General features: G+C 30.5%; 2 protein-coding genes across 3 annotated transcripts; one reads left to right on the top strand and one right to left on the bottom strand.

Annotated features, from left to right (window-relative positions):
* The first annotated feature begins 470 nt into the window (after nt 1-470).
* Nucleotides 471-6,512, top strand: LOC112754311 (filament-like plant protein 4). 2 transcript variants are annotated; one of them, XM_025801925.3, is made up of 6 exons: nt 471-660; nt 1,963-2,094; nt 2,362-2,581; nt 2,704-5,137; nt 5,345-5,387; nt 5,707-6,512. In XM_025801925.3, the coding sequence occupies exons 2-6, from the start codon at nt 1,990-1,992 to the stop codon at nt 6,142-6,144; spliced, it is 3,240 nt and encodes a 1,079-aa protein (XP_025657710.1). In that variant the 5' UTR covers nt 471-660; nt 1,963-1,989; the 3' UTR covers nt 6,145-6,512. The 2 variants fall into 2 exon arrangements, with proteins under 2 accessions (XP_025657710.1, XP_025657711.1); XM_025801926.3 differs by having other exon boundaries at nt 488-1,741.
* Nucleotides 6,513-15,631: 9,119 nt separating this feature from the next.
* Nucleotides 15,632-16,806, bottom strand: LOC112759192 (protein SMALL AUXIN UP-REGULATED RNA 12). Its single transcript, XM_025808009.3, has one exon. The coding sequence runs from the start codon at nt 16,694-16,696 to the stop codon at nt 16,286-16,288; it is 411 nt and encodes a 136-aa protein (XP_025663794.1). The 5' UTR covers nt 16,697-16,806; the 3' UTR covers nt 15,632-16,285.
* Nucleotides 16,807-17,988: the final 1,182 nt, after the last annotated feature.

The following is a 17,988-nucleotide window of genomic DNA, read 5'->3' as shown; positions in this document are numbered from 1 at the left end:
ATTCATAGAAAAGAAAGAATAATAAAAATAATAAAATGTTATTTTAGTTTAAAAAATACTAAAAATAAAAACGTTAACTAAATAGACTTTAAATTTTAAAAATTATAGCTGTTTAACCATCCATTTTTTTTTTATTTTCAAATATGAAACTACTCAAGTAATTTGGTATTGACAAAATAATAAAAAAAAACAAAGAAAAATCTCTTTTTTTTTGTTGCCCACGATACCCCCAACCTAACAGGTCAAGGACTAGTCCGTCGCGGATCTGAGCTCCATTTGAGAGTCTGTCATTGGCTAATCGGTTGCTACATGCACAAAGCGAAATTTGAAACTCCGACACTTATTTAAGCGGACAAGTGAGCTGATCACTCGACCAAGAAAAATCTTTTACAGTTGGTAATGTAGTACCAAAATTTTAGCAAAAAAAAAAAAAAAATTATGATATGGTGTTTGGGTTAAAAGGCCATTTTAGCTTTCTAAGATGGCCACCTAATTCCCAATATCTTAGCCTACCCACCTCTCTCTCTCTCTCTCTCTTCTTCTTCCTCCTCTTCTTCTTCCTTCTCTCTCTGTCTCTCTCTCTCTCTACAATAACAGCAATAACAAACCCCATTGTCACTCTTCTCTGTTTCACAACATAACCACCAACATTCTCCTCTGGTAATTACCTGCATTCTCACTCCAACACCCTTCTTCTTCTTCGTCGTCTTCTTCTTCTTCTTCTTCTTCTTCTTCTTCCATTGATGCTCTTCTCAACTCTCTCTCCCCTTAAGATTTTTCTCCCTTATTAACTGATTATTCATTCAAGTTTTCTAATTTATTTCGTTTCATTTGCAAAGTCACTCACTTTTTGTGGTGTTCATTTCTGTTCCCACTTCCCTAACTTATTCGTTTCCATTCACCGTCATTTATTTGTTATTTTTTTGCTTTCTAACTTAATTTCTGTGTGTCGGTGACTCCGTGTTCAACCAGTGCTTCCAATGTTGCTTTTTTTGTGCTTAATTACTCAAAACGACACCGTATTTTGTTCAATTTCACCACCATTCACTTCCCCAGCAAACTTCCTCGGATTTGTTCCATGCAGCCTCGAACTTTTTTGAAAAATGAAAAGGGACAATTTTTTCCTTCAATTATATTAATTTGGATCTAATTTGAGCCACTACAGAAGCTTGTCTACAAAAGCAAAATCATTACTTTCATTAATTATTTTAATTTTCAACATTGCTCTCACAGTAAGATTAATTAAAATTAAACTCTTTCTTAAATTGGTAAAGTTAAGCTGAATAACAGTCCACTTCCATTGCAACCAATCACTTGTGATATGTAAATAAAGAAATAAATGATTTTTTTTTTCTATTAATTCAATTCTTCTATTGATGATGTTATGAAATTTTTATCAATGGAGGAAGTTGCAGCGGTTAGATCTTGGAGATCGTGGTTTGATAGATACTCTAGTTAAATTGTTGTTTGGCTTATGTTTCTTACTATTTACTGTTTTTCTGAAATGCCAAATCTTCTCAAAAATAGTAAAATTGTGTCAATCAGGGGACCCATTTAAAAAAAAAAAAAGGGCTTCATTTTGATGTGCTATGTTGACACTTTTTTTTTTCCCTAATCAATTTCGTGTGTGTGTGTGTGTGTATGTGTGAGCCTTCACTACCGACACTATCCAACACTGTGCAAAACAATTTTACTGTATACTTGTGTGTTGGAAAACGGAACCTGGATGTTCTTTGTGAGAGTGAGTGATTACCATTTTGTCAAAGGGTGGGGTTGTTGGTTTTGTTGTTGTTGATTCTGGATTACAATGTTGTTTGTGTGATTAGTAAAGATGGCTTTGTTTTTTGTTCTAACTGATGAATTTTGTGTGAATAGCATGTTTTATTTGAATTTGGTAGTGTGATGCAGTGAAGGTGAAACAGAATGGCCTCATTTTGATTCTAATTGAATTTTGTGTTTCAGTTTCTAAAAGGGTGTCTGTAGTTTTCAATGGACCGGCGGTGGCCATGGAAGAAGAAATCATCTGACAAGGCTGTGCTTGAGAAAGCAGCAGCAGCATTGGATTCTGCTAGTGCATCATCTGAGGCTAATCAGGTATATATATAATATTCATTGGCACTTCAGAAAAATGGAATGTTTATTTTGTGCTTGAGGAATTTTTTTGAGTTTAATTGATTTGGCTGCTTAGTTTTTGGTAATTGGATTCTCAGCATTCATTCATATCATTGTAATTTTTTTCTATCCCTTAGCATCCTGTATGTGTTTCTCTAGGACCTTTACTTTGATAAATTGGTTTTTGTGGATTTAGCAATGCCATTAAAGTCATTCATTTGGTTTTGTTGCCTTCGCTTGTGCTAATAGGAGAGTTACAAGAAGCCAAACTATGTCCAAATCTCGGTAGAGTCGTACACGCATCTGACTGGTTTAGAAGATCAAGTGAAGACATGTGAAGAAAAAATTCAGACATTGGAGGATGAGATCAAAGACTTGAATGAAAAGCTGTCGGCGGCGAACTCGGAGATAAATACCAAGGAGAGCTTGGTAAAACAGCATGCTAAAGTAGCCGAAGAAGCTGTTTCAGGTATGCGGCTTTGAGCCTTTGATGATTCTATTACATAGAATAAATGATAAACTCAAAAAAGTATGCCATAATATGAAGTAGTTTTTGGATCTTGCAATTGAAGCCATATTGAATTTTTGCAGGCTGGGAAAAGGCTGAAGCCGAAGCTTTGGCATTGAAGAACCATCTGGAAACTGTCACTCTCTCAAAACTCACTGCTGAGGACCATGCATCACAATTGGATGGTGCTCTTAAGGAGTGCATGCGGCAGATAAGAAACCTGAAGGAAGAACATGAACAGAAAATACAGGAAGTCGCTCTCACAAAAACCAAGCAACTTGACAAGATTAAGGGTGAGCTTGAGGCAAAGATAGCCAGCTTTGAACAAGAACTCCTGAGGTCCGCTGCTGAAAATGCGGCTTTGTCAAGAACCCTGCAGGAGCGTTCTAACATGATAATCCAATTGAGTGAAGAAAAAGCTAATGCTGAGGCTGAAATTGAGCATCTTAAGGGCAACATAGAATCATGCGAAAGAGAAATCAGTTCTCTTAAGTATGAAATCCATGTCATTTCCAAAGAGCTCGAGATTCGCAATGAAGAAAAGAACATGAGTATGAGATCAGCAGAAGTTGCTAATAAGCAGCACCTGGAGGGTGTTAAAAAAATTACTAAATTGGAGGCAGAATGCCAAAGACTACGTGGTCTTGTGCGGAAGAAGTTACCTGGACCAGCTGCTCTTGCACAAATGAAACTAGAGGTTGAGAATCTTGGTAGAGATTATGGAGAAAGTCGATTAAGGAAGTCTCCCGTCAAACCTGCTAGTCTTCATATGTCTCCTGTGCCCGAATTCTCCCTTGAGAATGTACAGAAATTCCAGAAGGATAACGAATTCCTTACAGAGCGCTTATTGACAATGGAAGAAGAGACAAAGATGCTCAAAGAAGCTTTGGCAAAACGTAACAGTGAATTGCAGGCCTCAAGGAGTATGTGTGCTAAAACACTAAGCAAACTTCAATTATTGGAAGCGCAAAGTAATCAACAAAAAGGATCTCCAAAATCTACCATCCATATAACCCCTGAAAACATTTACGGGCGCAATGCAAGCTATGCACCGAGTTTGATCTCCATGTCTGAAGATGGAATTGATGATGCTGCAAGTTGTGCTGAATCTTGGTCTACAGCGGTAATATCCGAGCTATCCCAACAATTCCCAAAAGAGAAGAGCACTGATGAGTTTAGCAAATCTGAAGCCTGTAAGAAATTGGAGCTAATGGATGACTTTTTGGAGGTGGAGAAGCTGGCTCGGTTATCAAATGACTCTAACGTAGATGCCACAGTTTCAGTTCCTTCAATTGATAAGACGACTGAAGTTATGACTAATGATGTGTCAGAAGTCAGTACCGGTAAAGATGATACCTCGGAAAATAAGAGTGGCTCGACTCCATCACCAAATGAAGTATCTTCTGATGCAGTGTTGCCAGAACCTGATCCAAAGTCTAATGTTGATGGTTTGTTGTTTGCAGAGGTCCAATCAAAAATATTTTCTATTTTTGAGTCCATGTCAAATGATGCTGATATAGCGAAGATCCTGGAAGAAGTTAAACGTGTTCTTGAAGATGCACCCAACACTTCAGTTCGGGACCCTGAAGCTGTTATCTCTAAGGATGTTAAGCCTTCTGAGACTCCATGTGAGAAGCAGGATAATCATGAAGATGCTGGCTCAAGTACCCAAAAAGAACTCATTTCGTCTGAGCAACCTACAGAGTATGAGCAGATAAGCTCAGATTTAGAGGCTGCCTTCTCTCAGATTCATGATTTTGTCTTGCTTCTAGGCAGAGAAGCTACGACGGTTCATGAGATATCTTCCGATGAAGATGGAATAAGCAGAAAGCTGGAGGAGTTCTCCGCCACCTTTAATAAAGTTACAAGCAATAAAGCAACCTTGCCACAGTTTGTTCTTGATCTGTCTTATGTTTTAGCTAAAGCAAGTGAATTCAGAATCAATATCCTTGGTTACAAGGGTACAGAAGCTGAAACTAACAGTCCTGATTGTATAGATAAGATTGCTTTGCCGGAAAATAAGTTAGTTCAGAATGATTCGAAAGGAGAGAGATATCAGAATGGTCATTCCGATATTCTTAATCCCTGTTCTGATCCTGAGGTCCCTGATGACGGAAATCCGATTTCAGGTTATGAATCGAATGTTGCAGCACAAAAGATCACGATTGAGGAATTTGAAGAACTGAAGTCCGAGAAAGAGAAGGCTGTAGCAGATCTGTCAAAATGTGTTGAAAGTCTTGAAACCACAAAATCTCAATTGCAAGAGACAGAGCAACTTCTAGCTGAAGTTAAGTCACAACTGACTTCTGCTCAAAGATCAAACAGCTTGGCGGAGACACAACTGAAATGTATGGCAGAGTCATACAGGTCACTTGAAGCACGCGCCCAGGAATTTGAAACCGAACTAAATCATCTGCGTGCAAAGATGGAAACTCTGGAAAATGAACTGAGAGAGGAAAAGAAGGGTCATGAAGCAGCTTTGGCCAAGTCCAAGGAGCTAGAGGAGCAATTACAAAGGTTAGACACTCATCCCTTTTCATATAGTATATCATGAACATGTGCACATCCTGCTTATTGCATTTGTGTTTAAGCTGATCTAAGTAACATGGTGTATTGTTTTGCTTGGCAACACTAAATTACTACACATGTTTTTCAAGAATTCGTTGTCATTGAATCTCTCAAGTTGTTTCTAATTTCTAATTCCTGTGTTACTCTCTTTGTTAGGAGTGAAAGCGCAGCCGCTGATAATGAACTTAAGAACAAGCAGGTACGGCTATAATTCCAATCAAAAGAAGTTTCCATGCTTTATTTAGCATCTTCTTGCCTATTCTATGAAAAATGCATAAATTTGGGAAACTTTTAGTATTAATCAAAGAAGTTAGAAACTTTTGCTTCATGCGCCTATACGCCTGAAACTTTCAAAATGTGTAATTTGACACTTTGATGTTGCCAAATAGTGCAAAAAAGACATGTTAACTTCTCCTTCAAAATTAACCTAATCTGTTTTATCGACAAAATCACTCGATAACTGAAATCCGGTTTCCTTTCAATATGTTAATCTTGGATTAAATTCTCTGTTATCCCAGGAGAGAGAGTTGGCTGCTGCTGCTGAAAAGCTAGCTGAGTGTCAAGAAACCATATTTCTTCTTGGCAAACAATTGAAGTCTTTGCACCCTCAAATGGAGCCACCAATGGTGTCTCCATACAATGAGAGAAGTCAAAAGGTTGAAGGCTACACAGAGCATAATGGTCATGCTCCTCATAGCCCAAATCTTCAAGATCATGCTGAAATGGACACTGCTAATTCTGGCTTTGTGCAAAGACAAGGTGCTGAGTCCCCTTTGCATTACACCAATACTTTATATAGCCCCTCAGATAATGAGTCAAACTTCCAATCTATGCAATCAAACCACAGGCCTACAAAATCAGCATCTTCTTCTTCAGCCTCCTCAACTACTACACCAGAGAAACATGCAAGGGGTTTTAGTAGATTCTTCTCATCAAAAGGAAAAAATGGTCATTGAGCCTCTTGAAGATTCTGCAGTACTTATGATGTTTCATCATATACTACCTCCGTCCCTAATAACCGTCAGCGACGGTTGACGGTTAACGATGGACCGAGGGAGAATATATGAAGGAAAACATGGTGTGGCATTGCTCCTTCATGATTTAGCAGTCTTTTTGGTGATTTGTGTAGTTACAAAGAAGGAGGAGGAGGAGGAGGATGGTCATGAATGTGAGGGTGATTCTTGTATGTAATGGTGGTGTTGTACATGGTAACCATATGTTTTTCTTCTTTTCATTGTTCATTTCCCCCTTTTTTTCTGTTATGTAATTGAATTAGCAAAACATTGACATAGTCTCTGAATATTACAGGATATGATGTTTAATATGTTGAATATTTCACAGATTTATGCATACCTTAATTCTTTTTAAGTCATAAATGACACATTTTATTCCCATGGAAAGCTTTAGTCACATTAGTGTTATAAAACACTTGTTCTAAGATTTATAGCCTAAACTTGTATCTCTTTATTTCTCCAAATTGTTTAATCCCCTAGCATTTTTTCACATTTTAAAATCACAATCATTATCAGTTAGCAATATCAAGAAGACTTGTACATATGCATAGCAATTGCAATACAAAAGGTAGTGATCGGTTGCAGCATCCCTGTTGAAGAAAAATCAAGCATGCATTTTTGTAACATTGCTTAACTTCTAAGATATATTTGGTAACTTTTAAGATATATTTGGAGCGGAATAGCAGAGTCTTCAGAGAGTTGAGACAAGTGTTGAAGGAGTAAAGATTCCGTCCTTCTTGAGTTACAAGGAATGGTGTGGAGTTGATCCGTTTGGTTGTTGATGGCAATGCCGGAAATGACTACGGATTACAACTTGTTATTTATATTTATGTTTTGTTTTTTTGTTATCCTTCATTCTGCTCCACTTTTTGTGTTGAGCTAACTGTGTTAAAAAAAATTTAAGATATATTTGGTAACAGTATGAAATATACATACATTCAATCATGCATCAGTAAAAATAATTTTTTGTTGTTGATCATCTAAAATAACAGATATAATTAGACAAATATATAAAATGTTTTATATTTTTACTATATTAAAATTAAACTCATTTCGAATTAAATCTTTTTCTTAAAAAGAGATTAAAGATTAAAAAAATGAACACATACTTGGTAAGGAATATACACAATAAATTTTATTTTATTTTCATTAAAAAATGAAAGGCCAAATTCTAAAGAAATCTAAATCATCATTAGACATCTTGATAAAGACTGGAGCAATTAATAAAGCACAATAATTTGTATAAGCATAGTGTGACATTGTAGCAACCTGATTTGATGCTATGTTCTAATGGATAATATTTTTAATAACTAGATTTAAATAATCCACGTGATGTGAAAAAATATATATAAACCTTTTTTATGAAATATTTTAAATAGTTAAATAGATTTTTTCTTTCGGTTTCATAATCACTGTTAAAAAAATAGTAAAAGAGTATAGTTCTATATATAAATAAAAACTAGTGGGGTCTGAATTTCACAATATTACCTATAATACAACTAATAAACACAAAACATAATTCAATACCGCATTTAAATTTAGTGAGACTAAATCAACCTAAAAATTAGTTCAACGATTTCCAATGATCACCTTGACAAAGTGATCTGGAGTCCAATATTTGTTGCTTGAAATTAAATTTTATATAACTAATGCTAAATTTCATCATAATGTAAAGTGGGGTTATGTATGCTTTTTGGTTCTTATACATTTTAAGCTCAACAAACTCCATGAATGGAGAGATATATCATAAATCAAAGAACCACGTTGGTTAGGGTTGAACGCGGATCAGATCGGATTTGATATGGCCAAAATTTCGATCCGATCCATACTAAAATCATCGGATCAGATCGGATATCGTATATATCGGCAAAACATAAAAAATATTTTTAAAAGTTTATTTTTATTAAAAAATATCAATAAAATTTATTTTTTCTATTTTTTAAATATGTTTACTCTTAAAATAATATTAAACATATTTTTCTTAAATAATAAATTAAAATAATACAACATATATGATAATTATTAGTTAAAATAAAACATAAAAAGAATATTTACTTATTTATTTCTTTATTTTTGTAGATACACGGATATGTGGATACCTACACAAAATCCACAATCCAATCTTATTAGTGTACAGATATGATCAATCCGATCCAATAGCCTTGCTGATCGGATCCATATCCGCAATTTTCGGATCGAATTCGGATAAATATCGCGGATATACGGATCGGATCCGATCCATAAACACCCCTAACGTTGATTATGCCAAAATTAGCCAATAGTATAGATTATATATTAAATAAAAAAATATATAAAAAATAAATTAAATTATATATATATATATATATTTATACACAAATATATAATAATTAATTTAGTGGTTAATTTTTACTATATACATAATATTTTTAAATCAAAATAGTTAAATTTGTGAGAAAGAGATTATATATTCTTGACAGGTGTACTATTTGTTAAAGCTAAAAGCACTATATAAAGTAAATAAAACTAATAGGTAGCGATTGGTGGACAGAGACGGAAAGACTAAGACTGAGAGACAGAGATTAAGAAATAGAGATTGAAATAAATCTTAGTATTCTATTTAGTGCAAAGTGGGAGACAAAAATTGAAACAAGAATAAAATTCTAATTTAATTTGTACAAAAGATAAAATTGGAATTAATTTTTTAAAAAAATGTATTTTAGGTATAAAATGTTATTAAAGTTTCAGTCTCTATCTCTAAAAATTTTAGTCTTCTGTGTCCTCACTTTTTAGAAGTACTGAAATACTGAAATTTTGATAACAGAGGCAAAAATTTTAGTACCAATCTCTGAACCAATAAACATGATATTGAATCTCAATCTCTCAGTCTCTGTTTCAATACCTCAAAACAAACGCTATCATAGAGTAGTTGGCATCATACTATATGATCTTTTAATTAAAACTTGTGAAAGACAAGGACAGGTAAGGAAAGATCTAACTAAATTAGAGAATTAGTCTAACACAAACCACAACAATTTAAAGGGACATGGATCATCCAAAGGAGAAAGAAGAAGAACCTATAAGTTAATCATTATTTATTTAGTTAATCTAATCAAGAAATATAATAGAATGTAAGGTCTTGTATAATTAATCATCATGATGTTATTAAAGTAGTTATGATGTATTGTTCATGCATGTGAGGTTGCCTCTACATATGTCAACCAGGTTGAGAGTGGCCCCTAACACTTGTCACCCTATGTTTTATTTTATTTTTTTAATAATTCAATATTCAATTAATTAATTTTTGTTATTTGTGTCAAGCTAAATTAAACTATTAAATTTCCTTAAGAGAAGACAAAGACAAGGAAAAGTGCATTCCTACATAGTTTTTATTTTACTTTTCTTGTGGGTTGTCTTACTCTTGAATGGGAATGGGTTGGGGAAACATCTAACACAAACCCTGAAATCATGTCTCTAAGATAAACAATAAAAATAAATAAATTAAAAAGAATGCTATTTAATTTCATGATATTGTTTGTCATTATATAGATTTCTTAGGATTAACCTTTAATTAATTTTGATTAGGCCATCTTAGTCATTGGTTTAGCTGATGAATGATCAGCTGATTCAATGTATTAGAATGATCATATATAATAAATTAAAGTATATTTTTATGTAGTATATAATATTTATATATTCTAAGATAGGGAGTGAAGAGGGTCATTGATGTTTATATAAATATATCAAGTAATTATGTAAAATTATAGATGTTTAATTTACAATTCTACTATTACCAATAGTTGAAGCTACTTGGCTATTAGATTAATGGTATATTTGGAAAGGTTTAAAAGTTTTTTTTTTGAATTTTTGAATTTTTGACTTATAAAAAGTAATAGTATTAATATCTGATACAATTTTTAAAATTAAATTGCGACTTTTAAGAAACTATTTAGGAATTTATAGAGAAGTTAAAAAAATGACTTCTCCTATAATACTACTATTTTTTTATCATATTTTTATAAAATAAGCACTTTTAGAACTAAAAATTCAAATACAAAATAATTTATTTATAAGTTACTTTTAATATAGTTATTTATTATTTAAGTTATCTTTTCAAAAAGAGTTTAATTAAACTGTTTATTCAAACTGAACCTAAAAATTATGTGGTTGATAATAAACATGTAATCTTAATTATATTTAAGTTTTTTCAGAACAACATCAAATTAAAGCTAATTAAAACCAACAACATATATCCCCTTAATTAATTAAATTCAAATAAAAGATTTGAACACTTAATTATGTTACTTTGATACTATACTTATTATTATATTACTTTGATATTTATCAAAAAGCCAAAAGTGATAATCATGCAACTTTTTTTTTTTTTTTTAAGTTTATTTAGAATTATAGCAAATACAGATTATACTCGTTATAAGTACTGAAAAACTATATATAATGTAATGAGATATATATTAAGCCTACAAATTTAGTCAAATAATAAAACCAACAACTTGAATCTAAAATGAGATATTAAATTTAAATACAAGTTTTGGCAATCACCTCACAAAGTCACCCTTTGGAGGCTACAAACAGCAAAGTAATCGCTACCTTGTATTCATTAAGGACAATATATTACACAGTCACACATATTATTGCTAAGAGACGTGCTATATATTTATATGAACATCTTGATAAGAATTATATGTGTGAAAAAATGGAACAAAGAAAAAAAAAATCCATGAAATACTACTTGCAAGTTGCAATAAGGCAGTGAGAGGTTATTACTTTGCATAGATGTAATAATTTTAATTGAATAAGAATAACAATATTCGTACATCAAATATTTCTGACACTTATATAAAAATATAATTATTATTAATTAATTATATTTTTAAATTATTTTTAATTAATCAAATAATATATATATATATATATTAATTGTTAAAAATACTAATATTAAAATATTATTTACTTAGTATGTGTAATGAGATTATTTTAATAATGTGCATTATATTTTAAAAACGTAATTTTTTAAAAACAAGAAGATGAGGTAAATCATTTTTGTTTTGTCATATCAACACATTCACGTACTCTTTTATATATATATATAGAAAAAAGGCTTTCATTTAAGGAAATATCCTAACAACACTTATAAATGGAAAAAAAATGTTAGATCTAAAACTAAAAAATAAAATAGATAACTTTTATGTTGAATTATAGTTTAAAATGAGGCACAATATTTGATTATAGAAAATTTTATAAGACAGAAATAGAGACAAAAAATAGTCTCTTTAATTTCTAAACCTACACAGAAAATACTGCAACACAAAGAAATACCTTTTTTTTTTTTTTGAATAAATTTAAAAGCTTTCTAAATCTAAAAATATTTTCATAAATATAAATTTTTTTTCGTTATATCTTTATTTTAAATCTGTAATAATATATAAAAAACACCATAAAAGAGGATCAATTATCAATAAACTACAAATAAAAAAGAACAATTATAAATGAGTTATTTTAAATTTAAATTTTGATCAGATTTAAATATCTGAAAAAAAAACAGAAAAAATAAGAACATCAACTTGAGAAAAAGAAAAAGGAAGGGAGGAAAAAGATGAGTAAAAGAAGGAAAAAGGCGGTAAAATTGTAGAAGGATATAGACGGCCGGAAAATGATCGTGATAACAAAATATAACTAGCGAAGAATAAGACCAAACTATAAAACAAAAAAGATGATAGATAGTCAAAAAAAGAAAAAAAGAAAAAGAATAGAGAAAAGAAAGAGATTAAAAGAGAGAGGAAAGAAGAGGGCTACCGCAATCAAGACTGAGACGACAGTGAATTTAAATTCGATATATTTTTAAATCGACTATGTTACGTATATATTAAAAATAGTAATTAAAATCAATCACTAATATAAAATACATATTAAAAATAAATAAAATTACATATATATTTATACATAAATATATTAATAACTGATTTTATTTTAGTAACTGATTTTAGTATATGAAAAATATTTTTGTTCCCTAATATAGTTGTCACTAGAGGAAGCCTTACAGTATAGGTAAGTCATTTCTAACTTGTAGAGAGAAGTCTCAATTTTTACAAATAGTCACAACTTAATTTGGGCTTGGGCCGAAGGATCAAAGAATATTGAAGCCCAAAATGACTGAATCAAAACAACATATTTTGAGCTTTAACAAAATTTCATATGAAAATTTGAAAATAGAAAAATAAAATTACAAGTTTGAAGCAAATAATTATGATTAATTAGTTGGTACTTTTTTTATTCACTTCTTTATATATTTGGATAGTTTGATTTGTAAATCAAATAATTGTTAAACTATGCAATATCATATATATGTACGAATGTATCCCCCCCAACCAAAAACCCCACCGATTCAACAACTTGATTATTTATTATTGAAACACATATATTTATATTTCAAAATGTGCATTTTCACCAATTATTGAAACACACCCATGTGTCTCCCTGAACAAGAACCACATCCACACGTCACATCGATCTTGGAGGACGATGAGAATTTATTTAACACAAAACAAATATATATATATATTCTTCCGAGCAATTTTGGTTAAGAAATAACATAGTTAAGTTGTGGTAATAAACATGTATACCTCAAAGATAACATATACTAGGTTGCAATATATATTAAACATATACATTAATTAAGTTCTTCATGCTTGTATCATTTTTATGGATATTTTATTTTTTGTGTGTGTTTTGAAGCAGAAATCCAGGGTCCACTAAATCCGTGCTTAAATCTAACTATATATTGTAGGTGTGAAAATAAAGAGACACGTGAATTGACGAAAATGTACCCCTCATAATAAGTCCTTTAATTTGTATCCAATGTTCCACAATTAATAATCCTCCAATAACATATAATAAATTGATTTTCTACGAGGCGTTCTTTCTTCTTAGTTTTCTAAAATCAATAGTAAATAAAGGGTAAAATATTGTTTTATAATTTTAATTTAATCTTTAATATTTTGTTTTGTTTAAAAAATTTTACACGTATTTAATATTATTTTATCATTAATTTGACATAAATAGTTAACGAAATAAATAACGCGGACATACATTAACAATATTATTAGTTAAATCATATTTTTTTATTTTCATGTATTAGAAAAATATAATCAAAATCTTTTTATAATACTTTTTCTTCTCGTTTTCCGGCCTTCTTGTATAAAATCCCAAATTCTAGTAATCAATCATTAATGGTCCAAAATAAAAAATAATAAATGAATATATTAATATATTTACGGTTGATTTTGTGCATCTGAAATTTATACTTATTCTCCAGATTATTATTTTGTTCTTGTACTGTTGTTATATAGGATATTCCGTTAATTATTTAACTTTGACTTCACTGTGGGACTAAATTGATGCTAAATAATTTTTTTTTAGATTCAAATAGAACAATTTAAATCTTAAAGACTAAAATATAATTACGCCCAAATATAGATGACTAATTTAATACTTTACCCTATAAATAACTCATCAAAATCAAAATTCGGTAAAGTTATACATTTGATGCATTATTATTAGGTGCATGCTACGGTGGAGAAATAAAATAATAAAGCGATAAAGAATTTTTTTGATGAGTAATTGAATAACTATCTTGTTTAGAATAATGTATAGATTATTATCTTCACCCGTGACCAAACATTCTATGTCCGTTTCTGTGGATTTCTCTTAACAGTTTTTCAACCGCTGCAACAGGGTTACATAAATCAAGGGGCAATCTTGGTACACAATATTCGAAGAGAGACAAAACTCTGAAAACAAGCGCAATAAGGGTGTCTATGTTGTAAACTAAACCTCATAGCTATTTGGATTTTTTGGACTACGTGGCACGTTCTCAATGGATAAAGATAATCTTAGAAACTTGTCCCTCACATGTATCTACAAAACTAGTTCAGTTCAGTTACAAGATACGGAACACCTTAGAAATTATATAATACAAGGAAATTATTAAGATAAATAAATTATATAATAATACATTAACACAAGTAAATTATTTTTTGTATATGTTCTTAAATCACATCATGACACAAAAGGATAAATAGGTCTCTGACCTTTTGTTCCGCAGACATTTTTGTCTCTGACCATTAAAAAATACTTTTAAGTCCCTGACCTTCACAAAATTTGGACGGATCAGTCCCTGATGGAGGCATTTGGACGGATCAGTCCCTAACGGAAGCATTTGGACAGAGGGACTGATCCGTCCAAATTTTGTGAATGTCAGGGATTTAAAAGTATTTTTCAATGGTCAAAGACAAAAATGTCTGCGGAATAAAAAGTTAGGGACCTATTTGTCATTTTTTCTAGTTTTTATTTGATTTCCCAAAAAATTTAATTTTTTTTTAGCATGTCCAGCTAGATCTGTTACTAATGTTATTGAATAAATTATATTGCTTATTAATATCATACCTGTTATAAAAAAAATTATTCTAAAAATTTAAACAATTAAGTAAAAATAAATAAATAGTTATATATTTTAACACATACACTTTTTTTTTCCCCGAAAGTTAGTTTTTTGAATTGAAAATATAAATAATGCATAAGTATATTTTTGTTTCTCTAATTATTAAATTAAATAAAATAACATAAATAACCATGTATCTAATAATAGTGGCATAAAATTATTGAGTATAATAACATTTAATTTAGACTTTGAATAAAAAATTAGAACATAACTGCATAACTACAGAAGAGATCAATAATAAATATGTCGTTATCTCTAACTATAAGCATAATCTAGACCATATTTGTATTTATTTATGTGTTTCTATTTATCATTTAAATTTTTGGCACAAATTATTTTGTGATATGATATCAAAATTTTTATAATAAAATATTTTTCAATTATTATTAACAAAAAAAAAGGAATTTCAATAAATTAAAGCAAATAAAAATACTATAAAAAATTCACAAAAAATTTTAAAAATAGCTCTTGGATAAAAAAATGTGTTAGAAATATAATTATTTATATATTTTTATTATAAATTTAAGGTTTAATTACTCTATTGGTCCCTATATTTTCGCGAAATTTTTAATTAGGTCCCTATAGTTTTTTCTTTTTAATTGGGTCCCTGCACCAAATTTTTTTTCAATTAAATCCCTCTTAGTAGTAATTGGTTTAATTTTATAGGGATCTAACTAAAAAAAAGAATTAGTACAGGGACCTAAATAAAAGGAAAAAAAAAAGTGTAGGGACCCAATTAAAAAAAATTTTGGTGCAAGGACTCAATTAAAAGAAAAAAAAAATATAGGAACCTAATTGAAAATTTTGCGAAACTATAAAGACCAATAGAGTAATTAAACCTAAATTTAAATTTTTAAAATAAGTATTTTGCCATGTAAAATAAAAAAAGTTGACCCAAAAGTGCAAAGTGAGAAAGAAGAGTTGCAATTTGCAAGAATACATATATTATTTATATATATTAGGGGAAAGACCACAATCAATAACTCTTTAAAATTAGTTATCCAACAGGGTACATTATGACAAACTTTTCATCACCCCTGCTGAAAAAATGTTGCCTTTCTAAGTACATATACAATCTAAATTAAACCCACAAGAACTCCTTGAGGGCCTAACTTTTCCCATCTTGAGGTTAGAGTCACTCTAAAATAAGGATCTCTTCTAGGAAAATTTTCAAGTGTGTCGTCGTATCAGTATTTCAGTGATTTTTAACCGTTGATCTTAATTATAAAAAATATATATAATATATATAATTAAGATCAACTGTTAAAAATCACTGATATACCGATACGACGGTACACTTGAAAATCTTCCTATATATTAATACATATATAAATATAAGAAATAAAAAAAGAGAATTTTATTTTTCTCTTCTATTATAAAATATCTGTCACTTTAATTATACGAAAACTCAATATATCTTGATATAAAATATATCAAGATACATTGAGTTATAAAAATATTAAATTTTTAAAATGACATATATTTTTGTAATAGAGGAGAAAATATAAAATAAGTAGGGAATAGATCTCTAACATGCTTTGTTGTTTTTTTTTTTCCAAAATAAGAACAAAAACAACAATCTATGACCTAAATGGATGATGTAACAAGAGACTCAAAAACATCCTCATGACAAGGGATAGTGAGACCTCCTTCATGATCAAAACCAAACTCTTCTTCAGCTTGATGGAGCAAAGTTTGGAAGCTAGGGCACCTTAGAATTGAAATTGGGACAATGTACCTGCTTCTATTCTCTCCAACATACACAACAAAGTGACCCTTTGGAACATCATTATCAAAGCCTTGCTTCTTCCCTAAACTTGAGCATCTCTTGAGAATTTGCTTGAGAAGTGGTGCTTGATGAAGCCTAGTAGATTTTCTCAAAGCCATTATTATTATTATTATATTGTAGTAGTGGTGAAATGTGAAGGAGAATTGAATAGAGAAAGTGGCAAAAAAGTGTGAAATGAAGAAGACTAGATAGAAGAAGAGGGTATGCATATATTGTTAGAATGTTAAATGGAAGAGGGGGGTATTTATTATTGGTGGTGAAGGGTGGTGAGATAGAGTTATTTAAGAAGTGAGAGAGAGATAAGGAGAGTCATGTGGGGTTGTGGGGACAAAGGACAAATGCATAGGGTTGTTTTGGGGGGGTAGTGCAATTCTCAAGACCATGTAGGGAGCTTCAACTGTTTGGCTCTTATAGCCCTTGCTGCCCTTCCTTTCGACAACTAGGTCCCTCTTCTCCAATTTACTACTATTTATTTCTTTGTTTTATTTTATGGGTAGATTTTATTCACCTCCTCTAAGGTAAGAACATATATTATATATAGAATCTTTTTGTTTATCATACTTATATTTATGGATCTTCTTTGGGAGGAGAGATAAATATTTTATCTATAGGAAGATTAGTGTTGTTAGGTAGGTAATCTGAGACAAGTGGATTGGGTTTGAAGAATTGGCTCAAGTGTTAAAGAAAGGTGATCTCCGATTTGTTACATGTCTCGGAGCTGCCGTCCGAGTTGTGTGTTTTGAGAATGGGAAGTGGTACCTACAAAGACATTCCGATGTCTAAGTTAGTAAGGAGTTAAGCAGATTTTTTAGAGTATTGGAATTTAGAGATATTTGAGGGGTGTCAGGACATATATAGTGGTGATCCAATAACCACTGTTGGAGTAGTTCTACTTTTCAAGGTGGATAACCGTCTCTTTATCTTAGAATAATTGATATATGACTCCTGGAAGTTGGTTGAGAGATTTTAGAGACATTTATTTATTTGAATAAGTGTTATCTGTCAGTCATCCATCGAATCCGACTTCTTTGGGAAGGAGTCTATTGTCGAATACGACTTTTTCTGAGGAGGTCGTGGATAGCAAAGGCCAATCTTTGGATTGGACCTTTTGGTTTATTTGGACATGGGCCTTAGCATTGATCAAGGTAGAAATAAGTGTTATATTTCTTAAGCAAATATATCTATGTATAATTTTAGATCATCTCAACTCTAGAAGAAGATGTATTCTATTTTTTAACAAATTAAAATTAAAGAAATTATATGAAATATCATTTGATCTCAAAACATAACAAAATAGTCAACTCTTAATTTAGAAAGTAATGTAAGAGTTAGATATGTCTTCAAATACTTGAAACCTTAAGTAGAGCAATATGTATAGTATTAAAAGATCAATAAAGAGTCTAATTCATATTGAGATTTAGTTGTTTGAACAAAAATAAAAAAGTAAAATGAATACTAAACATTTTATTTTCTTTTTTCTTTTTTATTTTTTATTTTTGTC

This window comes from Arachis hypogaea, chromosome 16 (genome assembly GCF_003086295.3).
Source record: "Arachis hypogaea cultivar Tifrunner chromosome 16, arahy.Tifrunner.gnm2.J5K5, whole genome shotgun sequence".
Lineage (NCBI taxonomy): Eukaryota > Viridiplantae > Streptophyta > Magnoliopsida > Fabales > Fabaceae > Arachis > Arachis hypogaea.
This window is presented reverse-complemented; position numbering and strand designations above follow the sequence as displayed.

What these genes read in the sequence shown, in the direction of transcription:
- LOC112754311 (XM_025801925.3), top strand. Translation starts at nt 1,990, where the DNA reads ATGGACCGGCGGTGGCCATGGAAGAAGAAATCATCTGACAAGGCTGTG. An exon ending in CATCATCTGAGGCTAATCAG is followed by an intron (nt 2,095 to 2,361) that starts GTATATATATAA and finishes TTGTGCTAATAG; the next exon opens with GAGAGTTACAAGAAGCCAAA. An exon ending in AGCCGAAGAAGCTGTTTCAG is followed by an intron (nt 2,582 to 2,703) that starts GTATGCGGCTTT and finishes GAATTTTTGCAG; the next exon opens with GCTGGGAAAAGGCTGAAGCC.
- LOC112759192 (XM_025808009.3), bottom strand. Translation starts at nt 16,696, where the DNA reads ATGCATACCCTCTTCTTCTATCTAGTCTTCTTCATTTCACACTTTTTT.